This window comes from Euwallacea similis, chromosome 20, assembly GCF_039881205.1.
Source record: "Euwallacea similis isolate ESF13 chromosome 20, ESF131.1, whole genome shotgun sequence".
Lineage (NCBI taxonomy): Eukaryota > Metazoa > Arthropoda > Insecta > Coleoptera > Curculionidae > Euwallacea > Euwallacea similis.
This window is the reverse complement of record NC_089628.1, coordinates 2,345,573-2,370,174: the sequence shown is the minus strand read 5'-3', so window position 1 is coordinate 2,370,174 and position 24,602 is coordinate 2,345,573. Positions and strand designations below refer to the sequence as shown.

The 24,602-nt window shown below is 39.2% G+C and overlaps 6 protein-coding genes and 1 long non-coding RNA gene across 8 annotated transcripts; 6 read left to right on the top strand and 1 right to left on the bottom strand.

Annotated features, from left to right (window-relative positions):
- Positions 1–101: 101 nt before the first annotated feature.
- On the top strand, positions 102–737 carry LOC136415509 (uncharacterized). The gene is made up of 3 exons (XM_066400098.1): positions 102–391; positions 444–508; positions 562–737. The coding sequence occupies exons 1-3, from the start codon at positions 374–376 to the stop codon at positions 716–718; spliced, it is 240 nt and encodes a 79-aa protein (XP_066256195.1). The 5' UTR covers positions 102–373; the 3' UTR covers positions 719–737.
- Positions 738–1,973: 1,236 nt separating this feature from the next.
- LOC136415588 (uncharacterized) lies at positions 1,974–3,091 on the top strand. Its single transcript, XM_066400227.1, has 3 exons — positions 1,974–2,223; positions 2,278–2,480; positions 2,538–3,091. Exons 1-3 carry the CDS (start codon positions 2,144–2,146, stop codon positions 3,089–3,091), a joined length of 837 nt encoding a protein of 278 aa, XP_066256324.1. The 5' UTR covers positions 1,974–2,143.
- A 443-nt stretch (positions 3,092–3,534) lies between these two features.
- On the top strand, positions 3,535–4,940 carry LOC136415459 (uncharacterized). The gene is made up of 3 exons (XM_066400029.1): positions 3,535–3,682; positions 3,862–3,926; positions 4,397–4,940. The coding sequence occupies exons 1-3, from the start codon at positions 3,665–3,667 to the stop codon at positions 4,614–4,616; spliced, it is 303 nt and encodes a 100-aa protein (XP_066256126.1). The 5' UTR covers positions 3,535–3,664; the 3' UTR covers positions 4,617–4,940.
- Positions 4,941–6,158: 1,218 nt separating this feature from the next.
- On the bottom strand, positions 6,159–9,235 carry LOC136415403 (uncharacterized). Its single transcript, XM_066399971.1, has 4 exons — positions 9,089–9,235; positions 8,969–9,033; positions 7,474–7,703; positions 6,159–6,590 (listed from the first exon to the last, which is right to left on the bottom strand). Exons 1-4 carry the CDS (start codon positions 9,104–9,106, stop codon positions 6,301–6,303), a joined length of 603 nt encoding a protein of 200 aa, XP_066256068.1. The 5' UTR covers positions 9,107–9,235; the 3' UTR covers positions 6,159–6,300.
- A 1,942-nt stretch (positions 9,236–11,177) lies between these two features.
- On the top strand, positions 11,178–14,698 carry LOC136415632 (uncharacterized). 2 transcript variants are annotated; one of them, XM_066400310.1, is made up of 4 exons: positions 11,400–12,004; positions 12,413–12,465; positions 13,049–13,241; positions 14,392–14,698. In XM_066400310.1, the coding sequence occupies exons 1-4, from the start codon at positions 11,900–11,902 to the stop codon at positions 14,539–14,541; spliced, it is 501 nt and encodes a 166-aa protein (XP_066256407.1). In that variant the 5' UTR covers positions 11,400–11,899; the 3' UTR covers positions 14,542–14,698. The 2 variants fall into 2 exon arrangements, 1 of the variants encoding a protein (XP_066256407.1); XR_010752622.1 differs by lacking the exons at positions 13,049–13,241; positions 14,392–14,698 and adding an exon at positions 12,713–12,788 and having other exon boundaries at positions 11,178–12,004.
- A 5,308-nt stretch (positions 14,699–20,006) lies between these two features.
- On the top strand, positions 20,007–21,126 carry LOC136415691 (uncharacterized). Its single transcript, XR_010752640.1, has 3 exons — positions 20,007–20,148; positions 20,430–20,488; positions 21,049–21,126. It is a non-coding gene; the product is annotated as an uncharacterized lncRNA (long non-coding RNA).
- Positions 21,127–21,152: 26 nt separating this feature from the next.
- LOC136415586 (uncharacterized) lies at positions 21,153–23,028 on the top strand. The gene is made up of 11 exons (XM_066400226.1): positions 21,153–21,192; positions 21,243–21,299; positions 21,355–21,696; positions 21,758–21,916; positions 21,979–22,101; positions 22,166–22,246; positions 22,301–22,378; positions 22,431–22,511; positions 22,569–22,631; positions 22,687–22,809; positions 22,868–23,028. Exons 1-11 carry the CDS (start codon positions 21,153–21,155, stop codon positions 23,026–23,028), a joined length of 1,308 nt encoding a protein of 435 aa, XP_066256323.1.
- Positions 23,029–24,602: the final 1,574 nt, after the last annotated feature.

Sequence of the window (24,602 nt, the reverse complement as noted above, 5' to 3'; positions counted from 1 at the left end):
GCTGATCGTTTCTGTGGCCTAACTATGTTACATATACATGGGGCATTCTCTGATAAATACGTGCAAAGATCAGGTGGTGTGTGGCGCAGTTTTTGGGGGAATTCCTCGCACCAAAAATGCATTAAACCCGGCACTAGTTATCGAACTAACGAAAGCGACTTATGTCATATCTAGACCACATTCTGTCCTTATTACAAACATAGATTGCATCGCATCTCTGTTCGCGAATGGAACGAGTGCGGCCGGCCTCTTTTCGGCACCACCACCAACGCTTACAAGAACCAAAAAGTTTTTGGGCACACCGTATATAAAAACAGCAGACGATAATGTACCGGAGATATTTGCGATTCTTTAGTCTTTGGACACAGTGAAAATGAATTTTTTCTCTTGGGTGAGGAATGTTTTTGAGTCATAAGAAATTGGTTTCACTTGTTTGTTTTTAGCTATTTTACTCGGTGGTGTCCCTAATTTACTGCACAGTAGTCAAAGCGGGAGGAGGAGGAGGAGAGTAAGTAGCTCTAGGTCTCTGCCTAGCTTCTATGACTTGGCAACAAATTTCAGTCATCATGAGCACGTGAAGATAATAGTGCCGGAATTTCATCATACTCACCACCATCACGAAACCGTCTACAAAACCGTCCACCATGGAGGTGGTGGCGGTGGCGGACACAGTCATGGAGGAAAGCCCTTCAGCTTTGGAGGACACGGAGGATGGTAGTTTTAAGCTATTAATTTGCTTTTTATGTGGTTTTTTGAGTATTGAATAGGTGTCGTACATTTCAATATAAAATTAAACTGTTTGTTAATGAAAGCTGGCTTTTTCTTCACATCTCTGATGATACAGCAGTTCTACAGACTTTTAATTAAGATAAATTTGACTGTGGAAATTGCGTTTTTGAGTCTAGTTTGTCGTTCTAGTTGATTAATAAACGAAAAAACCTAGATTGGCTCCTGAAGTGCCGAACTTCCCTCCAAATTAGGCATCCTCAATCTCGAAAATTACCCAAAGCACGTGTATAGGCCCCACTAAATTGTGGAGTGGGAGGGGAGGGAGGATTTCTTTTTAAAATCACAATAAATCGAACTATTTAACATTTATGCAGGGTGATTCTTAAAAGAAACTTTGCAGTAGGCAGAGAACCAAAACGTAGGACGTTGCTTAAACATATTAGTATTTATCATCAAACATGTGAACTAATCTCAGACACGTGTCTGATATTCCACTGCCTACTTGAGATGTTCTTAAATGATCACAGTTTATTGCGTCAGAGCCGCCATTACAGAACGTCATTTAAACAAATGAGCGAAGAGTCATTGTAACCGTCGAAAACCGGCTCGGCATTGAACACCAAACTGCAGCATTATGAATTATGTGAATTTACCAAGGTCAAGAAAAATTATTTCATACCCCCTTGATAAACAGAGAAATAAGCCGTGAAGGCATGAAAACTCCTCACAAGTTTGGCACCCTGTGTCCAATTCATCAAAAATCGCAAATCAAGAGACATTTTAATACTGGCTTTGCACGAGTTACCTATAACGACCAAGACTTAAATTTTTTTAAGTTTTTGGCACACTTCCAGACAAAAATCTCCTGAAAATCACAACTCTCACTGAGCTCTGCATCCTGTCAAAAAGCCGCCATTAAAAACCACTGATTAAACAAATGAAAGAAAAAACATTATGACCGCTGAAAGCTGTTTCGCTATTGGTCACTTGAATTGACGCATCGCTATTCTGCAGGTGGCGGCTTATTCAAATTTTTCGGCGATATTTGAATATTAGCACAACTTTTCCTTTGACTGCACAACATCCATTTTTAATCTCTAAATCTTGTTTATTCCGGATAAATAATTTTGTTGCGTAATAATAACTTGCTCCCAGGCTGTATTATGCCAAATCTAATCATCAACATTTGTACACTTCATGCAGAAATCGATTTTTCTTTAAATTTACAAGTGAAAACACCATTTATTGCCGCTTAATAAATTACTGCTAATTAGGCAAAAATTGCAGGATTAAGCAAAACCCACAAATAATAATTGGATCTATTTGGGGGGAAATTCGGAAGTTAATATAAAATAATTTCTTTTGTGCGGTCTGTTCAAGTTTAAAACTACAGAGCTCAAACTACTGATTAACGATGAACGGGCCTTCAATTGTCTTAGTTTTCATGGGGTATTACTTCACCTTATGCTGCTCAGAGGGCCATCAAGGGAAACAGTAAGTTCATCGTGACTAGTTCGCATTCAAACAAGTCTAAATAAAATATTGCAGTGTCCATATCAAAGTTCTACTACCGATCTACAAACACAACCATCGGCATGTGCACACAGTTTACAAGCATGTACCACCGCCTCCTCTACCCAACATAATCATCCATAAGCACCACCACCATCACGGGCATAAGCAACATGGACACGACCACAAGCACAAGGTCGGACATGAGCATCAACATGGACATCACCACAAAGATTTAGGTGAATTTGGCAGCATGAAATCGGCATTTTTTCTAAGTTTATTTACTTATTTTTCAGATGGTAATGAACATGAGAACTGGGATATCCAGGATGAATACGAGCATAAAAAACACCACGACTGGAGCAGCTACGCGGACTCAGGTTTAAACGAAGACCCAGGCCTCAGTCCCCCCCCTGAAGTTGACCCCTACACTTTTAATGAGATTGAGTCTAATCCTGAAAATTATGAAGGCGATTATGCCAACTCTCAAAAATCTGTGAAACTGGAGAAGTTTCAATTACACGAGGCTAAAAATTCGGGCGAAATCGACCCTGTGAGACAACACGTGGTCACTGGCAGTTACAGGGTGCAGCAGAGCAGCCCTGATGGGGTAGGATCTACTTCAAAGGAGCAGAAATTGTTCCAGGTCCCTTTGGCCGACATCCACTTGCAGCAAACCAGCTACGGAGGAGATGCGTCGAGAAGTAATTTTGAGGAGGAGGAAGGGCTGAATGATGAATGGGGCAAAGACTATGAAAATTTCGATTATGGCGCTGAAGAGAAAAAAAGTACTCTTCTTGCAGGGAATTATGAATTTGAGCCCTTGAAGCAATTTTTCTATAAGGCGTAGTTTCTGTGGCGTGAACGATCGAATTTTAAATGTAAATATAGTGTTTTTTTACTTGTAGGGTGTTTTATTTAAGTACAAAAAATGGCAACGTGGCGTTATTCATTTGTCAAAGCAGGGTGCGTCATGGGGCAAGAAGGTCGCTGTAAAGTGAACTCTGCCAGGTTGCCGAACCATCTTCGAAAAAAGGTTTTACCTCTATATTTTGTTGCTGCAATTTCGCAGGAAATTTATCTTTAAAGCTACCCGAATTAACGACAATTAGCTCGAATAATCGTTACATAACAGATTACCACAGTTCTCAATTTCTCTCCCTCTCTCTTCGAGCGCACTGATTACGGGATGGTTTTAGCTGCTTTACTTCCTGATGCTACGTCAGAATCAAGGTGAACGCTTCGGTAGTTCTCCTCTAAACTATCGGCCAATTGGCGCGGATCTCGAATTGTATCACTTCCTTTCCTTTCGTTCATTAAATTATGGCATATAAAGGGAAAGTGTCCGCATGTCTAGGAATCCATAGCTTAATCACATTTGGTGCGGTGCACTTCCATCCGATTCGATCGCATTATTTTCAAAATGACCTCCAAAATTTTGGTAAGACCATTTTTTTGCTCAAAAATCTAGAGATCTACGCAATGGCCGTTATAAACGACAGAGTTACCCACTGGCATTCGTTTTCAAAGAGTTTTATAATAAATTGATATTTGCCACAGCTGTCAAAAATGTCAGTGATTTCGCGGTAAAGTACTTTAATTTTGCTTTTTTTAATTCAGATTGCATGTGCTTTGGTCCTAGCTCTCGTGGCACTAAGTGAATGTGGAGGCCATGGAGGAGGAGGGTAAGATCATTCGTTTAAAAAATTTACCCCTGTACTTTCACTAAATGGCAATGCAGCGTTACTGTTTTGTCATTATGCGTGTGCCAGGTTGCCAAACTTTGTCTAATAACTGGCATTATCCTGAGGTTACTATTGTAAATATAGCTGATTTTATAACAAATTCATATTCCAAATTACGTAAGCTTTAATCACTTGATCCATTGTGGGTCGATTCACATTCGCTTGCCGTTAGCGCTCCGCGTAGATGAAAGTTTACCTCAATTTCCTTGTTAACCAGCGATCTGGTTCATGATAAAAAAAGATCAATATTATTTTAGTGTTATACAATGTAAAACATTCCGTTCCTGACGGCAAAACGCAAGATCTTTGGATATTTATACACAAGGGTTTTAAATGAGAATGGCTGCGTTTTTGCCATTAAAAATAAATATTTTTATTAATTAATTTAAATAATTTTATACCTCTTCTAGACACAAACATGTTATAATCCATGTCCCTATCAAGCACACCAACGTCCACACCAAGAAGATCATCACCAAACACATAAAAATCGTCGGGACCGACGACGGGGAGGTGGTCAGTCACGGCGGTGAGGGAGGAGACGCCTTCAGCTCTGGACATGTCTCTGGCAGCATCCACATAGGAGAACCCACCTACTCCCATGGAATATCCCATCACGGCTGGCACTAGTTGGCAACCAATGATCTCTATCCCTCATCCTTGTAAATAGGAAAGTTTCTAGTTTCCTTGAAAGAATTTCAGTGTTATTTATTGTTCTTCGTTCGTTGTTATTCTTAATTTTGTTACCGGTCCCCAAATATGTTTTGTTATAATCAGAGAAAAGGAACGAGTTCAGATTTGCTGCACTACGGCACGGCCCACTTTAGTCTTCTAGTTAATAGGTACAGTGGCTGCAGCGATGATGAGAAAGTGGCCAGTGCCAGTGTAAATGGAATACGATTTTCTCTGATCTGCGGTAATGGAGAATATGGGAAATTTTGGAGGTTTCTTTTGGAGCTCTTTACGCCTCGAATTATTGTATCTGAAATGTTTGTAAATAGTGTCCATTCGACTTTGTACCTTTTTCTTACGTGTAACTAGTTGAAATTATATCAATTGTTTTACACGACGTTGTCTTTTGTCCTTATCAGCCCATTCCTGAAAACTTGAATTTGGTAATTATTCATTAAATGGCAACACAGCGTTACGATTTTGTCAAAACATCATGGCTGCCACGTTAATCAACGTGTGAAGGGTCAGATGATAATGTCGATAAATAATTTTCGGTCCCCAAATGAAAATCAGTGGGTCAATATAGAATTCAAATCAGTCGAATTAGGTGAAAGGGAGTCGACCAAATTTTAGAAAATTTCCAAAAGAAGAGAGCGCTTCGAAACGCAGCGGAGCAATTGTCTGAAAAAAACGGCTAAAATTGATCTTGGTGAGCTAAGAGCTTGCGCGAACGACGTTGCAATATCTCTTGTAGTTTCGGAGATTAAATACTTCCCCTTTCACTGTTCCCATTTTGCGATTTTGAAAATGACTTAAAATAAAGATGCCTGAAGTTTCCACAGCTTCAGAACTTTAATTGAGGAATTCAAGCCCAATATGGAATCTACTGAGTGGTTTTGGCAAAGCGATTTCTTTCTAAATTTTTGCACAATTTTTAAAATAAACATTTCAATTCTTTATCACATAATAAGTTCTCAAGTTGCCATTTTTTGACGCATGAGACAGTTATTTACATCTTCCGGTTTAATCGGAAGTGACCTCGACTATTTTATATGTAAGGTTTCAATACACAGCTGATATTTGGATTCAGAATGGCTGTTAAAGACGCTTTTTTTTATGTCAAAATGGCGTATTCTTCATTTAATTCACTTCAAATATTTATTTTAAAAAATTTGAAAAACTTGGGAGGAATCACTTTGCATGAACATCCGGTATATCTGTCGATTTGGGTCACAAACTACACCTCTAAAGATTCGAATTTTTTCGAAAATTTCCAAAGAACAAACGTATTTCTGATTTTTGGCGCCAATATCTCGGGAACCCGTGCAGCAATTGCTGCTTAAAAACAGCTCAAATTCATCGAGCTTCATGTGCCTAGACTAACAAGTCTTTATTAAATCTTTGAGTTTCTAAGATTCGGGATTGCTTTGATGGCTGCGATGAAGTACGTACTGACCAAATATTTACAAAAAATTTTATTAAAAAACAAAAAATCTCGGCAACTTAACAATGATCAATGATAAAACTAACCTTAAAACTAACTATACAACTATTCAACAGACTAGTGAGTGTGAGAACTAATGCAGGTAACGAATTCAGAATAAATAAGTCTTTTCATCAACAAGAATCAGCAAAAAGAAATCTAGTCGTAGCCTTTGTGGCCTCCGTCGTCGCCTCCTCCGAAACCTCCGTAACCGCCCAAACTGCCGCCTAGGTCGTGACCACCTTCGCTGCCGATGGAGTTACCGACTCCGTAACCTCCGTCACCACCACTGAGGTCGTATCCGCCGCCCAAATCGGCTCCTCCAAGATCGTGGCCACTGTAGGCTCCCAGACCGAGGTCGCCGCCTCCTACTCCAGAACTTCCACTCCAGTCGTGACCTCCGGATCCTCCGAGGCTGATGCCTTCAGAGTGACCTCCGTCTGATCCGCCTGCCGAAGGTTAAGGCTCAGAAATAGTGCCGGAATGAACGGCGTATACGAAGAAAGTTTTAGTGGATACTTAGGAAGAAGTGGAATTTTCGCATAACATACTAAGAGAAAATTGCTACTCAGATTGTTCGAAACCGATAAAGATAGCTGTAGGAAAGTGTATTAGGAAATTGGCCCTTCTGATTGGTAGACTCATGATAATCAGTAATACAGCTCAATGGGAAAAATCGAGTAAATAGAATCACTCCCAAAACTTCCATTAAAAACAATGAAAAATGTTTCCTTTTTTAAATCCAAATATTTCTTGAAAACTAAGAGAAATCGGTATATGAAATATTGCGGATAAATTGACTTTAAAGAGTAACAAATTCTAAAACTGACATAGTACATTCGGCGTTGCAAATGAAAAGGTAGAGTTTTAGCACTCCAGTCATAGTTAATCTTAAAAATTTTGAAATCATGGACCCATAAAGGCTCAAACTGCAGGAAAAGTTATAAAAACGTTAAATACAATATATAGGGTGTCTCATGAATAAACATACAGGGACTCCCAAGAATCATGTCAAACAAGTACGATTAATTGAGGCATCAGTGTAATCTTGTACATGAAGAGGGATATGACCAGCAGGTTTAACATACTTAGGTGCAGTGGTGAAATAATTACCTTAAGTACGGGATGGTAAATGGTCGGACCACGTGAATGGGAGCATGCTTAGAAGGTACTTCTGCGCCACAGACCACAACTCTTCGCTACCATCCTCTCAGCGGAATTGTTAATAAAGTTAGGTTAGATTTTATAAGTTAGGATGAAGTTGAGGTTATTCGAAGAAATTATGAAAACGAGGAAGAAAGTGAAAGGCAGCATCCGTCTCGTTCTAACTACCTGAGTGCCAGTATCCATGGTCACCCCCCACAGAGAATCCTCCAGCATGTTCACCTGCGTCTGCGTGCACTTCGTGTCCATGACCCAAGCTGACGTCACCATCTCCGGAATAGCCAATGACCTTGTAGCCACCCTCGTCTCCACCACCCCCTCCTACGTGCTTGTAGACCGTATGGGTGTGGTGGATGGTCTTGACTTTGTACGGCACGTGGATGATTACTTTTTTGTGTCTGAAATTAAAAAAAAAAAAAATTAATTGAAGAAAGTTCGTGCAAAAGATAAATCTTTAATGAGCTGCGCGTTCACTTCTCCAATTCGACTGCTAATTGGTGCATATTGTGCTTTATCATACTTATTATTGATCAGCAATCCGGAACCATACGAAGTATCTCGTTAGGAAGAGAAATCCGATAATTTACGGAAAGAAGATCAGTGAAAGCATTTCTCGATTATCTTTTAATTCTTTACGCTCCGTCGAGAGGAACGTTAAATTCCTCGAGTTACGGCCATGGGTTTTTACTGATGAAAACAGTTCATGGGCCAATGTACAGGGTTGATTCAATGTTAATGTTAAGCAAATTTAAAAAACTGAAAGTGAAAACGTTGCAATGCGTGAATAGTTGAAATAACATTGTTAAATGTGCCTTTCGCCCACGTGTTGTGCCAGTCACAAACATTAACTTTCAGATAGTATTAACCGTATGTTCATAATCTGCCCTTAAATGTTGCTGAAAATAATTGATGCCCAAAGCAAATGCGCTAACACGGATCTTCCTCAAAATCGATACAGATGACCCTTCATAAGGTGATTTTTCAAAATATTTGAAAACTTCCAGCGCTATATTTGGGACGCTAAAACTCCACTTTCTGATACACTGGAATTTCATTGGTCTACAAAGAGAAATGCCCTTGAGAGTTGTCGCGCACCCTCAATCTGCTCCAATTTACATTTGCACCTAAAGCCCTAAAGAGTTTTAGCTGATATTCGTAATTTATCTTCCATTTGCCAATTTTACTGATTTTTTTTCTGAAAGGATTTGAACTCGTAAAAAAATGAAGTGCAATTTTAATTCTCCACATCTCGCCTTGAAACAGGGTTCAATATTACCTTTCTTTGTCAAGCACGCGAGCCTCTCATAAGATGTTCCTTTTCGCGAACGTAAGCCGCAAATGGACCCTAATTTTGACGAATGGTGATGTTTTTGAAATCAAATGGGGCTCGTTCATAGTCGATGTGTGTGCTAAGGCAATTTTAGGACAATAATTGCGGTGATTAAAGCGAGATTATCGGACCATTTCGTGCAACCTTGGCGCTGCAACACTGAACTTGGAAAAGTTCCGCTTAGCAAAAGCAGACTTTTTTGGGTTCTATGTTAAAGCTAAAGGGTTCTGAGCGCACAGAACTGTTTCCTGCGTCTTAAACAAGGATATAAAACACAATTTCTCCTCTCGGAAAGTCCTAGGAGGCAATGAAAGGATTATAGAACTTACTTACCCTCCTCCATGTCCTCCACCAGCACTGCAATACTCAAACAGGGCTAGGAACAAAATGGAAGCAATCTGAAAATTTTCTTTGAATTTAAGGCATCGGAATGAAATTTTAGAGTACGTTTACCATGTATCCGGAAGCCATTGCGCGTAATATCCGCTACGACGAGCTAACGTATAGAAATCACACTGCACTAAATCGGGATGAATGCGGTAACGTAAGTGTCGGTCTCTCTATTTATATGCTACATTTCGGTATCATATCAGAAGAGTGAAATGAAAGGACGTTCGTGATACAAACCGAGGAGGCGGCGGTATGAAAGCAAAAGGAAGATTTAGCGGAGCGTTCAACTTGTCAATGAACCGACTTGGCACCACCTTGATGCTCTTCGTGTAATGCAATGCTAATGATGTTAATCAAGGACAAGAGTCAATCAATCTGTAGGTGACCAAATCTGATTAGGGAGGTTCCAATATCAAAATAGAGCGGAGAAATGACTTTCGATTAGTTGGGATTCTGTTTCTGAATACCCTGTATATTATTTAATTTGCTGAAGTTACCATTCGTTAAGATGCACTTAACTATAGAAATCCTATAGCTATCTCTCTGTTGTAGAGTAATATCAGGATTAATAAGGACCTGGTTCCAATGCTTCTGTGATGATGTGATTCGTTTTGAGCCGCGGAAATTCTGTTTTTTCCATAGAACGCAATCACAAAGCACAATTCTTTCATACACTTGTCCATACCTCGCCTCTTTATCGAGGAATTTTAGCCTTCAAAATGTCCGAAAACTATTTTCGCTGCGCAAAAACTCTACTTTTACCCTACACGAGTCTCCATTTCTGGAGCTCAACTCATGTTCAACTGGAGCAGACTGAACTTTAACATGTGATCATCATAATCAGAAAAAAGCTGAATTCAAAAATGGGAACATCCAAGATAGGGACGAAAAAGAGGTTGATGATGGTTGTCGAAAACCGAAACGTCGGATTTCAAATATGACATCGCCACATTCTGGAATGGAAAAAGTTGCCATGATGAAGGGTCAGTGATTTTGAATTATCTCGCCAAATAAATTGAGGAGAAATTAAAAAGTTTTTCGGAAATTTCAGTTTTCTTTAAATACCTCCGAAAGTTATCTGAATTTTTCGAATTTTGAAGCGGCAAATTCTTGAACTCCGTATTGCAGAACTTTGTCCCAGTTTAACCGATCTCGTATCTTTCACGGTTACCGAGATCCTCACGCTTGAGTTCCAGAAACGAACACTGCATATTCTGTTTTTCGAATTTATTACACATGAACGATTAATAAGAGCAAATTTTCCATGCCTTGTTAATGGAGGTTTTGACGTTTAAGTCCCAATGAAAACTGGGTCTTTTTCCATGGGGCATTCTGCATACCTCTACCCACCGCAAGGAACAGTTTCTTGGTATATCTAAGGGCAGATGGAGGGAGTAACTGCTGCGAACAAAGATATTTCGCAGATCATTTATTTATTTATTACAATTACTTATCGAAGCATTTAATTTCGCTTTCTTTGCGGTTAGGTGAATGGTTCAACCCGAGTTAAGAAACATTAAGAAGGTTGTTTGCTTCGCATTTCTTATGGTCGCAGTTTCCCTTTTTTGCTGTCTTGTCCCAAGACCCTTTTCAGGCTTATTTGGGTGATTTTTCTAATACCAAAGCAGCACCTTTTTTGCGGGAAAGTTATGTAGTTCTGCATGGGCAAACGAGGATATGACGGTCCTCGAAGATATTGCATTGTAATTGTTTCCTCGGTTTCTTCACTTCTCATTATACCTGCAAATTTAATGTTTTTTCATTGAAAACCCCGACGCAGTTTGTCTTCCATTTCCAGGTGAAATTTAATGGTTTCAGGCATTGATTCAATCCAAAACCTGTCGAGGTGCGCTAATAAAGTCTAATTTTTTCAATGATGATTGATTAACTTTTAAATCCTAATAAGGGTGCTACACTTGCAAATTTTATAATATTTATTGAGATGGAAGGAAAAGTTATATTTGTAGTTTTTTCAACAATTTCCCACTTGCTTGACCAAATTAGTATCCTTTCTACCGATTCGATTGAGTTAATGGCTTAATGGCTCTCACTCTACCTTCATCTTCACCATCACGTTAATGGTAGCGGACAGTGCCGCACTATCACTGGGATTTCTCCAATTCGAATCGGACCATAACAAACACTTTCTTCGAAAGTAAATTTGGCCACGGGAAAAGGGACGAGATTGCGAAGTATAGGTGGAACAAGCCGATTTAGTGCTGGCTCGGCTAATAGCTACGCAACACATCCATAATTATGACTATAAGGCTTAGGTTTTACAAGGCTGTTGGTTTTAACTGGTAGTTTACAGTAGTGATGATACTTTTACAGTGGCCTCTGCTGGTCCCATATCGGTAAGTTTCGGACATTGAGTTAAGCAACAAGTGTTGGTGGTTTGGCTTTAAGCGCATGGAGACGGCTATACATTACATAACTGAATTTCGATATACGGCCCCTCTCCCAACCAGTAGTCTTCGCGGTTTAACTCTCGTCAGCCGGTTCTTCCGTCCGGCATTTATCGCTTAATTCCTCATTGCGCCGATTTGCGTTACGCATTACCGGTTACGCAACTAACCATGTGATGGGAAGCATGAAGAAGGAAAATGCGTCACATCTTGAGCATTTCGCACCTGCCACTTAAAAGTAGCACCACCGGTGATGCGCATGTGTTATTCGAACACCTAAGGCGTAATCGAACTACGACAATTATTCCTTTAATCTTCGATAAAAAGTGCAAATTTGAATGCTCACCTGCACTTTCAACGTGAATTTCAAGGATTAAGGTCGAAGCAGTAACACTGATATTTGCAGTGATGTTAAGCTATATCTGAAGAAAAATGCAGACTTTTCAGCTGGGAGTGAAAAAGGTTATAAATGAAGCTTTCTTCGTTAGTGCAGTGCGATAAAAGAACGCGCGTCTGTCGCCAGGGGGCCAGTGCCGATTCTAACAATATGAAGACCGCTGCTATTGTTTTACAGGTGCGTAAGTGCTTTTCTTACTATTATGGTTCTAATCGGATTTGCTTTGGTTCCCTTTACTTGCTGGTTGCGTAATAATATTTAAGGTGTCAATTTCAAATAAACCCCCCTCTGACCTCTTACAAATAGTTACAAGGACTCTGACGACGCAAAATTATTATTGACTACTTAAAATCATATGGCTACCCTTTAAATTCCCTATAGGCACCAAAAACTTGCAACACTGCGTTAGTCTTTTGTCAAACCATTGCAGCCGCCCTATGGAGAATTCATACGAGTGCGACAAGGACGGCGTGATCGGGAGTCCTCAAACTGCATAAAGCAAGATTGCCAAATTGTAAATGAGGAATCAAAGCAAATTATATACAAATTGTCGAATATAGAGCCCTATTTTTTGCATTATTTTAGGTTGCAATTCTTGTCCTCCAATACCGAATAATCAGTGCTTCATATGGATTTGCGTAAGTATGTCATAAAAACACAGATTTAGCAACGAGAACATGTACAAATGAAGAGCGTTATTGTTCCGTCGTACAGGCCATGTACCATAGATAATGATGGTGCAATAGTCAGAAAACGACACTTAAATGACTCAATATTGTGCCTTGACATTGCTCCCTTGCACGTCTTTAAAATCTCATTACCTCGTCAGTCAAAACTTTCAATTGGCAATTAAAATGCCATTTGTTTGTGATTAACTACTTGCAGGAAAGCGCCTAAAACGGTCCGAGTATATTTGGATGATGAGGAAGCGTTGATAACACCTAAAGAATCTCGAGTAAGGTTTATTGATTCTGTAGTCTCTGATGATGAAGATGTATTTTTCTCTGAAGAGACTCCAAATAAACACCCCAAATATATTTCGAAGTAAGTGGAATTTGTCTCGCAAATTTCTCGTCTTTGTCTTCTTCATCTTTTTCTCTAGTTTCATGTTCATCTTCTTGACTTTTAGTGATCCAACACATATCATTATTTAATTAGAGGTAAAGGGACAATTTTCCAACGTTCTTTTAAGCATTTTAAAACTATTTTCGATATTTTAAGGGATCTTCAAGATCATTTCTACGACCCTGTATTCAAGTACGGCAGATCCGGTGCTGGAAAGGCGCTCACAAATGTAGACGATTTGAGGCTAAGATCGCACCCTATTGGCCCTTATTTCGGGAGCTACCTTAGTGGGTATGCCCCATCGTATAGTAGGTCTTTGGGTGGCAGTCGTGCCTTACTCCGGCCACAGGTATGTCTACTGGTCGAAATCGCATAATTCACAAGGCGCTCGTTATAAATAAGTGGAGTTTTAGCGTTTCAAATATTACTTTTTTTTTTAATTTCATATCATAGCCAGATCAAGGCTGAAATGACTGGAGAATTATAAAACCAATCGAATACTCGGCCGAGTTAATGATTTTTTTCATTAGAAAAGCGGTTTTCTGACCCTAAAGCTGTATCTAAAATAGCATCATTACAGTCTGTTAATTGTCCGTCACCTTTTGTCAAGAAAACGTAATATTCCTAGTATTTCTTATATCAGTTGATTCAAACGTTCTAATTCAACTTCAAACCCGAAAGGAGATTATTTAAATCGTTAATGAAGAAGGCAAATTAAGTATCTTTCTCTCTGAGACCGCTTCACTGACCAGGAACCCACATTAAATGAAGCCATTTTCCCATGTATAGGAATTCTTTCAAGTCGAATCCTCTCCATCAATAGTGCTCCTCGAAATGTAATCGATGGGAAGTTATAACAACTAAACAGGCAATAAAATGAATAAAATTTGAATTAAAGAAACCACGATCATATATCTTAACTCGGAACAGCAGGACGTTTGTAAGAGTGTGGGCAATGGAACTGAGGCGGTACCTTTTGTACCTTCCGATCAATAATTTATAGGTCAAAATTGTTACTAATGGAACTACATGTTAGGCAATATTGGACCAACATGTACACTAAAGGGCCCATCGTTAAAATTTATTTAAATCCAACATTCAATTTGGAAATCCGGAAATTATGTTATCTCTAAATCAAGATCGTATCTAGTTAGTAAGGGGCTTAACAGTTCCCACGGCACAGCCCACACGTCCCTCTCATCCCATCTTCATCTTCAATCTCATAAAGGTCATCGGCTCTGTGGAATAATTAATATGAAATAAAACCCGAGTTGATAAAAAGCGTATTAACGCATTGTAAGCTAGTTTAGCAATTATCCAATCATGAATACCTAATGGTTATAATTATAACCGCATATGAATATCATCCGGTTCTACGACTTTATTACGTTGTCGATCTACATTTTTAAGCCGCATCGAATATTCTTAAACGCATAACTGCTTTTCCTGTTTCTTACCTAGGCACTTTCTTTTACGTTCTAAGATAATGGCATTTTTAGGAGAAACCTCTGTTACTAAATCAGGGCAGTGCGGTGGTCAACCCATGGTTCCAAGCCGCAGCAGCGGATAATGGGGTGAAGCCCGTTAAAGAAGAGCATCCTGATGATTTGAAGTACGATTTCAGGACCAAAATTCACTCATTCAGATGATTTGACACGTTAAGTTAAAGGGCAATTTTCATTGCTTTCAAGGCAAAACTTAAGGTCCAAAGTTAGCTGAAGGTTTGAGTTTACAATTTACAGGGTAATGCACTGAATATTGTCTAATTAGAGATATTGCCAATAAATTAATTTGAAGTAACTGTGCCCACTGATGTTCTCGTCCCCATTCAATATTAACTGTGATACGAGGTGCAAGATTATGTGACGAATAAATGCGTTTTCTGTATGTGCAGCACTGTATTATTATCCGAATGAACACTCTGTATCAGCAGCAACGATCTCGATATATTCTAGTATGTAATTTGAAATCCTATTAATAACAATTGATTTATTGCTTTGCGGAGTAAAAGTGCTGCATAACGGCGAAAGTAATAGAAAGCAATACAAATTCCTGGTTTGCATAGTGCTTGTTGTCATTGGAAGAAATGACACTAATACGGATAACCGTTATTATAAGCTGAGTGCTTCCGTTTTAAGCACCTCCATGGTGGTTTCCTAAGGAGCTTCTTCGAGGCTTTAATGAGCAGAAAACTAAAACAATAGCGTAATATACAGGGTGCCCGTTTAGCGAGCCCCACCACTGTGATTTCAATTATCTTAAGAGATACGGGGTGGTCGAATAATTCACAGGGAATTCTATATGAAAAAGTAGAGTTTTCGCGTCTCGAAAATTTGGAAATTCTAAATTTCGAAATCACGACTTCCTGAAGGCTCTAATTACTCTATCATCAATTGGAACCTCTGCATCAAAGTGTATTTAGAAATATTCAATAATATTTACTTACTTGTGACGTAACGAATGAAGAACTGTGGCATCCCGAACCTACAATTTTTGTTATGGGTTCCAAGGGATCTATAGTTGAATCTGTTAGTCTCATTCGTTCTAGAACATGACAAAACCGATTTTCCTCTTCGTCCAGCCAAGCTCACACATTAATTTGAATAATCTTAAATATTAATGAAATGAGTGGAAAATTAGTGGGCAATAATGAAATCTAAAATTCAAATTTCTCGTTTTTGGTCGGAACAGAAATTTCACCGAAAAGTACAGTTTGGTTTAATCAGGTTTGTTGAGAGGCCGACGAATGATACGGATTACGGTTTTGGACCGATTTATAGTGCCGTAAATGAGTTTTAACGGTGGTTTCTGGTCTCTGGACGTGCATACGGACACGTATAACAGGAGTAAGTTGCCCGCACTGAAGTGCATTATCGTGGAAATTCAACCAACTTTCTTGCACTAATTTGAATTGCATATACCATTGATCTATTCCATTCTTACTCTTTACATTAAAAATTTAATCCCTAATGTTTCTAATTCATGTTAAGTATCAAATACATTCTAGAGATAATGCATATTTCATTTTTTGAAAATCCGTTTTTAAAACTTGCATATGAATGCAATGAAGACCATGGCGTCCTCTTTTATTAGCTTGAAAAAGCGCAACACATGTAAGTACTGTGTGTTGTCTGCTTCTTTGTACTGGTAAAAGGAGGACGTTCAATGCATCGCAATATCAAAAGGTGGCAGCACACATATTATTCTACGATAGGAGTCTCGAGCTGTCTGTCGCGTTCACAATTTTAAAAATTAATTATAAATAATATTTATTTCAACCACTTGTTTAATTTAGAGAATTAATTACTGTAATTCAATGATACGTCAAACTGCTTCATCAAAGCCGCTTTGTAAGCTACAGAAATAAACGGAGATAATCGGATTTGAAGTTTCATCGTCATCATGGCGCAAATTGTTCGTTGCAATTATGTTTTGAAGGATTTGAATCTCACCGGACACTCCGCTTGTTTTTTCTTTTGCTTTGAAATTTTTCATATCTCCTCTTTTACCTTTTTTGATATTATCAGGGGTTACTCGTCGATTTAGCTGAATTCAATTTTTGTTGCACTATTTACCTTTTTTAGCTTTTGGCGCTTACATTTAATTCAGATATTCGACTTCTTTGACTAGTTTGCTTTTGGCGTAGTAGTAAAAAATCGTCTTCGTGAGTTAGTGTAAGACGGTTCGAAACTGGGCTGGCTCAATTTTTTTTTTATTACTTTCTATTTTTGTAATTTCTCAAAAACAAAATTTTGAAAATAAATGAGAACCACTCATTCTGATAACCTTTTGATAAGCACACTCTTCGGGTAAGTCCCAAGTAAGTAGGAGTTCAATAGGGAAACCTTAAACATATGAAAGACCCTCGACTCACACAACTACTTTCATTCAGTTTAGGCTACTACCCGTAATATTCTTTCAGTGTAGTTTATACAGGTACACAACGTCGCAGATATCGAGCTTTTGTTAACATTATTATTGCATGAAAGAGAAACCAATGCCGCTTTTTCAACTTTACTACTTACGATTAATGTTTGACCATAGAGTGCATAACAAAAAGGAGAAAGGAGGATTCCCCGCCTGATGAGAAACAAGATGTAAATTACGCAGGAAACTATGCAGATTTTTTGAACTTTGACATTTTTCTATCGTTTTGCTTCCTCCGGTGCAGGAAATTTCATAATTCATCGCGCACATTCTGCTAAAGTTCGAGATTTATTGGTCCCACCATCTCAAGTGATAGTGAAAGGAACGAAGTGTACTTTCCTCTTCACTTGGGAATATGTCACGACCAGCATACCTGATGATGGTGCATTATACTGATGACGCAATGGGCTCTTCATGATGGTATTATTGATGTAGTATCTCTTCCTGATGGCGTGAGAAAACCATTAACGTTTGGCATCTTTTATGGCCAATTTTAACATTGATCAATGATTTTTTGTTCAATATTACCTTCGAGTGAATGACCCCATATTTGATCTTCATTATGCAATCGTATGATGATATTATGGTTGCGGAATATGTGAAAGAACCACTCTTCAAGGAGCAATATCCCTGTCTTCGTGACTATGGGCATTCAAGCACTTTCACTATTTTGAAGATTGTAGTGTTGAGATTCAATTACCCACTATCATTTGATGTATCGTTATTTGTCTTGTTCGCAATCTGTGCTTAGTCATACGTACGAGATGTAATAGAAGTTTTTTTATAACTTGAAGCTTTGTTCCTAAAGTGGACAAACAGCAGAAATTTCTATACATAGATTTCCAAAATTTTTTTTAATATTGTATTTATTGGGCATGTGCTGTTCAATGACGTTCAGGGTGCGCTGTGGAGAAAAATCGAGCTGCTTGGGCATAAAGAGGATCGTGTCGAAAACTCCCTTTAAAGATCTTTTATTAAAAACGTAATCTTAACAACCTTTATGTTATCTGGAAACTCAGCCAGATGAAGACAGGGATTTCTATAGGAAAAATAACTCTGATGAATAGGAGATCCAAAAAACCAAATAGTATGCGCGATGCTCTATATGAAAAAGTAGAGTTTTAGCGTCACCAAAGTAACGGAAAAAAATTTTCAGTTGCGGTAGAATTTTTAACATTTAACAAGCTGAAAAAAGCAGCAGTGAGAATCCCCGTTTTGTGATTAACTTCAAATTTCACGAAATAAATTTCTTTCTTTCTCTCTATGATCGAATACGTGGGACTTCCTGTGTGTATTCCCATCATTGTATACCAGCAAGTGCTTCTTCCCATTACACTCTGCAGAAGCGCTAATGCATTCAAACAAGACTATGCAATAACGGTTATTACATTTACGAAAAATTCCTTTTACGGCTTACTTTTACTTTTCCTATTCGCACAGTGTGGCGTTAATTCTCTCTTCAGTGGCTTATTGACACACTGCGACCGAGTTTAACTCACCGGTAATTATCACCTTTAAGCCAACATTTACCCACGTTAAGAGGCGGAATTTTGAGCCGAAATTATGCGTTTTCAGACTATTAAATTCGTTTCCCGAATTGTCATTTTCTTTCACAACTGCCGAAAGGTGAAAAATCTCAATTATCATCATTCCTAATCTCAATTCTGTGTTGATTTTACTGCCTGAAGACGTGCAATTGATGAAACCGTTTGTCTATAAAGGTTGGGCCATGAAGAAACGTCAATTTGGTCGGACTTTCACAGGAAGATTTGTGGGTACTACATTTTGATGCAATCGGCACGGTCAGTGGTAAATAGTACGTAATGGGATATGAATGCTAATGAAGAGCGTATAGTAGGTTTATTAAAGATTTGAAAAAAGTTTATTTGAGGAAAGAAAACGCAACTTAATCAATTACGGTGGGTCTAACGACCTGTGAGGAACGATCAGTGGTAGATTATGGTTTAGGTCAGGATTATGATTGAGCGTATCAATGACGTAAGGTACGACACGAGTTTGAGTGAAGTAAGAAATTGCTGAATGCGGCCAATGACAGACAACTCACAATTGTGGTTCTAGAGGAATTATTTTTGAAGTAGTGCGATTAGAGACAGATATTTTAAATTTGGCAAAAAAATCCATCATTTTTAGGAAAATTATAATCCCAATCTGAACGCTATTAATCAGACGCAAATTTCGGTCAAGCATCAAATTAGAACTGTATTCATTCCCTTTAAATTGTCCTATTACTCGCATATCTAATATAAATATTCAGATATAAGAGCGCAAATGACAAGATGCGCATTTTCGGTTTGTAAATAATTCAGACTTTTGGAATATTAAATCGTGGTTCGCAATAAAAATGAGCTCTTCTACAGGACAATCGAGGAAAAGGCATTTAGTGTATGGTACCTCGCCAGGAAATTAAGGGACAGTCAAATTACTTGTGGTAGGTGTTCGCTATGTTTTCGAATTTTTGACACTACCCAGCAACGTTGCAACGCTGTTTATGCCGTTAACTCCGATACCAAAAACTAACTTTGGGAAGTAGGAAGTTTGACAACGTAAGTATTAACTTGACAGTTAAAGGAAAACAATTGAGATCCGCACCGCATCACCACCCCTCAATAATCGATACTGATTTTTTGGTAAAATATCGAAGATTGTTTATGTAAATCACGTGCATGTTAACCTTGGAAGAAAGCATTATTTCCTGCTTCACAGGACACGCCAAAGCCAATGCTGCCTTTACTACTTCTGCAATCAAGCAAATTGTGGAGTTTTCTATCATCCTTTCACTCTCTAACATATTCTTAGCATAAGGCTCTGGGTCAGTGTCACTAGCGCTGTTGTCAGATTGTGCTTGTTTATTTTCAGAGTACTAGCGAAAATGCTTTAAAATCATCAGAGATTAATGAGAAATTGTGAAACTTGGGGTTAGCGAGACCGTTACCTGTTGACCCTCCAAAAAGCTTAAACAATAGATACGAGTAGTAACTTAAGAAGCTCATTTAAAACGTGTTTTCTATACTTTTCAATGGGATATTTTAACACCTCACTTTAACCACCGTCTTTCAAATACGACGCGGCAATATCTGCTCTAGACCAGAGATTTGGCAACACGCGTGCTAAGGCAAGAAAGCGCGCTTTTGGCGGGCACATCTGCATCCCTCCATTCCCCACGTCTATGACGAGTTATACGGGGTGTTCCCGTAAGCTTAGACACCCATATAAATCCGAGGTGCGTTTGTTCGGACGGCGCATTCACGATTTGACAAAAACGTGGCGTGCGCCAGAGTCATATACGCATTATGACTTCAAAGTTTCTCGTAAGTAAAAAAAAAATGATTTCAATATAAAATTTAAAAAATATATTTTATTAACGTTTGTGTGTGCGAGGGGGAAGGGGGGGGGGGGGTCATTAGTTTTAGGTTAAGTTGCGCTAATATTTTCGGGACTCTTGAGTCCTTTCAATGGAAGTCGTAAAAACCTTGGGTCAATAAGTAATTTAAAAGTAAAGTGGCGTTGTCACAAATGAGAAAAATGTTTTTATCTTTATTAATATTTCTGAATCACCTTGTATAGTTATTGACAATATTTTTCTTTATAGGGGGCGCTGCTGGTTGTAGTCTTCTTGGCATACAGTGAGGCGACATTTGGGAAGGAACAGTAAGTATTAAAGCCAGAAGGGGTATGTTCAATATGACTATGTGTCTGCAAATACTGAATTTTTAATAAATTTTCATAAGCGAGAAATCTCGAGAAAATCACTATTTGTCACGGGACAAAAGCACTTGTTTGGACGTTTTAACATTTCTCTACATATATCTTAGTACTTGCAAAAGTAATTAAAAAGAAAGTTTCCATTAGATCCGTCGTGTCAAGCGATTTTCAGACCCTGAGCACTTCTCACGCTTTGGACCTCTTTCCTGTATATAATATATATTTACTCGAAGCACGACTATAAATGCCGAGATAATTAAACGGAGATATTAGGCAAGTTTCTCTTAAGTTAATTAGAACTATACACATTGCCCCCGAGGATGGCTTTGCAGAGGCAGAAACACTTTGGACTAAAATTAAATGAATCCTCTATCCAAAATCGCTATGAAAACATTACGCACATTTACGGGTGTTTTAACCCATGTTCAGATAACTAACTGGAGTATTTAATAAGTTCTTATGAACACCAGTAACTGGAGGTTATGGAAATCTTACTTTTCTTGCAGTGTTCACATAAAAATTCATGTCCCTGAACCTGAACAGCATCACGGAGGTGGCGGCCACGGCGATCACGGAGGTGGCGGCCATAGCGATCACGGAGACGGCGGTTATGGCGGAGGAGGCGGCGGATTTGGAGGTAAATATTCATCGTTCCTATATAAAAAAAATCACCTTATTCATTTTTAAGGTGGTTTCGGAGGTGGCTTTGACGATCACCACGGAGGCGGCGGAGGTGGCGGTGGTTATGGCGGAGGAGGTACTAAATTTCGTCAAAATTCTCTAAAAAGAAAGAACCAAACACGCGTTTGCAGGTGGATTTGGAGGCGGTCACGGCGGCGGGGGTGGCCATGGAGGCGGCACCGCTTCATATACGATCGCGATAAAAGAGCATCATGGAGGCGGTGGCGGAGGCGGCTTTGGCGGTGGTCATGGAGGAGGATATGGAGGAGGTCATGGAGGAGGATATGGAGGAGGTCATGGAGGAGGTCATGGAGGAGGTCACGGAGAAGGCTATGGAGGTGGGCATGGAGGAGGATTTGGAGGGGGCGGAGGTTACGGAGGGGGAGGCGGTCATGGCGGTGGTGGTGGCCATGGTGGCGGAGGTGTCGTTAAAATAATTCACTTACAAGGTGGAGACCCTTTGCCAAGTGGAGGTGAATACATTAAAATTTTTCGTAATATACGGAATGAGGTGAACATGGTGTGGTTTTTCAGGAGGAGGAGGTTACGGAGGCGGCGGCGGCTTTGGAGGAGGTCATGATGATCACGGTGGTGGCGGAGGTGGATATGGAGGAGGCGGTGGATTCGGAGGAGGTCATGATGATCATGGAGGTGGGGGAGGCGGATATGGAGGAGGCGGCGGATTCGGAGGAGGTATGGAGAAAACAAAATTCTCATTCCGATAATCCTAAATTACACGTGCATTTTATTTTTAGGCAGTGGATTCGGAGGTAGTTTCGATGATCATCATGGAGGAGGCGGCGGAGGAGGAGGTGGTGACTATGATGACCACCACGGTGGAGGAGGAGGCTATGGAGGCGGTGGAGGTTTTGGAGGAGGTATTTTTTTTATCAACTTAATTTGCAATTTTATGAAACAAAAATGGTAATTTTCGAATTGCAGGCGGAGGATTTGGAGGAGGTGGTGGACATGATGACCATGGAGGAGGTGGCGGATACGGAGGTGGCGGTGGTTTCGGAGGTGGTACGTTTTTTTACTTCCTATTTAAAAATCATTTACTAAAAAATGTGTCTTAAGGGGGAGGATTCGGCGGACATGACGATCACCATGGTGGTGGAGGTGGAGGTTACGGAGGCGGCGGTGGATTCGGAGGAGGTAAGGTATTGAAATCTATTTTCATTCATTTTCACTTTCTTATTAATTATAGGTGGAGGATTTGGAGGAGGCCACGATGACCACCATGGCGGTGGAGGAGGCGGCTACGGAGGCGGCGGTGGATTTGGCGGAGGTAATATTTCCATTGTATTATTACCAAGATTGTTCTTAAAAGTACAAATAATTCCAGGCGGAGGATTTGGAGGTGGCCACGATGATCACGGTGGAGGAGGTGGTGGTGGTTATGGAGGCGGTAAGCCTCAATTCGCAATCCTTAATCGAAATATAAAAAAAAATGATTATTTAAGGTGGAGGATTCGGAGGCGGCCACGATGACCACCACGGCGGCGGAGGAGGAGGATATGGTGGAGGCGGAGGAGGAGGCTATGGCGGAGGCGGAGGCTATGGTGGAGGCGGCGGATTTGGCGGAGGTAAATGAATGAATAATCAACAGGAACATGTTTCTGAAAATGAAAGCATTATACTTAGGTGGCGGATTCGGAGGCGGTCACGATGATCATCATGGAGGCGGAGGAGGAGGTGGATACGGAGGAGGAGGCGGTTTTGGCGGCGGAGGTGGATACGGAGGAGGGGGTGGATATGGAGGAGGAGGCGGCAGTGGTCATGGAGGAGGATGGGATAAGAAATAAGAAGATTCTCGAATTCTTGAACCAACTCTACTTCAAACCAGTATTAAATTACATGACCTTTCTGTTCTCTTAACTTCATATTTTTAGTCATAAATTTCCTAAATTTTTTTACCATAGCATCTTTCAAGTAATGGTCTGAAATTTGTTTGAATTACTGTATAAACTGAAGGAATGTTTCTTCCCTCTGCTCATTTGTGATGTGATGATTGAGACATGCATTTGATATTCTTATCAATCTGTCAGTACACAGAATATTCTAGATTTTAGAACGTGTTATTGCATGTCTCATGTTCAAGCCGTAAAGGTACTGTAAATACCGTGTTGTTAATTTTTATTGTTAATTGTAAATATATTGTTTTTAAGGTTACTTTTAAGTTTACTACATTAAACAGTTTACAAAAAAACTCTTGTTTGTATTACTTTGTTCCTTTTTTTGCTTTAAGAACATTTTTTCATGAACGTAAAATTCCTGGATGCATTCGAGGTCACCTTCAAATAGCAGCACGGTTTGGCCTTCAGATTAGACGTTAAGCAATAAAGGTTAAGGTATATTGTAGACAGTGTTATGCAGTAAATGGGGCCCTTTTATTTGAGAAATACTTTTCATTTCTAATTTTAGCACCTAGATTTAAATCTAATCAGAGCTCAACTGCAAAATTATCATTCACCATTGTCTCAAGAACTATAAATATATTATTTGTTTGATTAATGATTAAATAACTTAAATTTGGTGATAGGAAACATACATATATTCTCATATTAAAATTTCAAGTCATTTTTTGAAGAATTAAAAGATAATCCACTTTTTTTGCCTTAAATTTTTTTTAAAGACGGCGTAATAGAAAACCCAATTACCACCCACCAAATGCTGTTTTGTACATTGCCGAAGGTGGTTCTGGAACACCATTCGTTGGGTGCAATAAGCGATATTTGTCGAAAACAATTTTATTTGTGTAGTGGCTCGAATCTAAGTCAGTGACGCAGATAATAACTTAAATCATTTGACGGTGTTGTAAAACAAATGTGTTATCTCAGAGAGTTATGCAGCAATCTGTTTTATTTTGTTTGGGAATATGACCTCAGACACAAATTGGGGTGGCATTTAAATGATTAAAAAACCGCTTTAAAATAATCAAAACCTCGGAAAAATTAGTAACAGACGCTTTCCAGTAGATGGCGCCAGCGGCCTGGTTCAAATCCCTGCTATTACTAAGTAAAACTTATAACTCACAACTGACCTGAGAAATATTTAAGAGATTTAATTTATTACCAATTATTCCCCGTTTATTTATAATTGTTTTTGTGATTTTTCTATGGGTAGAATCTTTGCATTTCTACGGTATTTGATTATTTAGTTTAAAATTATGCTAATGCGTTGGTTCTTATTACGCATAATGCGCTTAACCAATTTACTGCAACCAAACTGCTGCTAGTAAATGTCTCAGATTCCTAGCTAATTTCCTGATACCCTCACATAACGCAAAGTTCATTATAGGAGAAGGCTTCTGGGAAATTTTCACATTACGTAAAATTACCGGACATTTCCTATTTCAGGAAACCATCATATTCTTGTG

Excerpts from the sequence above, each read along its gene's own strand:
- LOC136415588 (XM_066400227.1), top strand. The coding sequence starts at position 2,144 with ATGAACGGGCCTTCAATTGTCTTAGTTTTCATGGGGTATTACTTCACC. Across the intron at positions 2,224-2,277 it reads GAGGGCCATCAAGGGAAACA|TGTCCATATCAAAGTTCTAC; the intron begins GTAAGTTCATCG and ends AAAATATTGCAG. Across the intron at positions 2,481-2,537 it reads ACATCACCACAAAGATTTAG|ATGGTAATGAACATGAGAAC; the intron begins GTGAATTTGGCA and ends CTTATTTTTCAG.
- LOC136415586 (XM_066400226.1), top strand. The coding sequence starts at position 21,153 with ATGGCGGAGGAGGCGGCGGATTTGGAGGTAAATATTCATC. Across the intron at positions 22,247-22,300 it reads TGGCGGTGGTTTCGGAGGTG|GGGGAGGATTCGGCGGACAT; the intron begins GTACGTTTTTTT and ends ATGTGTCTTAAG. Across the intron at positions 22,512-22,568 it reads CGGCGGTGGATTTGGCGGAG|GCGGAGGATTTGGAGGTGGC; the intron begins GTAATATTTCCA and ends AAATAATTCCAG.
- LOC136415509 (XM_066400098.1), top strand. Across the intron at positions 509-561 it reads GCGGGAGGAGGAGGAGGAGA|TCATCATGAGCACGTGAAGA; the intron begins GTAAGTAGCTCT and ends AACAAATTTCAG.
- LOC136415632 (XM_066400310.1), top strand. The coding sequence starts at position 11,900 with ATGAAGCTTTCTTCGTTAGTGCAGTGCGATAAAAGAACGCGCGTCTGT. Across the intron at positions 12,005-12,412 it reads CCGCTGCTATTGTTTTACAG|GTTGCAATTCTTGTCCTCCA; the intron begins GTGCGTAAGTGC and ends GCATTATTTTAG. Across the intron at positions 12,466-13,048 it reads AGTGCTTCATATGGATTTGC|GGATCTTCAAGATCATTTCT; the intron begins GTAAGTATGTCA and ends CGATATTTTAAG.
- LOC136415459 (XM_066400029.1), top strand. Across the intron at positions 3,927-4,396 it reads GGAGGCCATGGAGGAGGAGG|ACACAAACATGTTATAATCC; the intron begins GTAAGATCATTC and ends TACCTCTTCTAG.
- LOC136415403 (XM_066399971.1), bottom strand. Across the intron at positions 7,704-8,968 it reads GGTGGAGGACATGGAGGAGG|ACACAAAAAAGTAATCATCC; the intron begins GTAAGTAAGTTC and ends TTTTAATTTCAG. Across the intron at positions 6,591-7,473 it reads CCATGGATACTGGCACTCAG|GCGGATCAGACGGAGGTCAC; the intron begins GTAGTTAGAACG and ends AACCTTCGGCAG.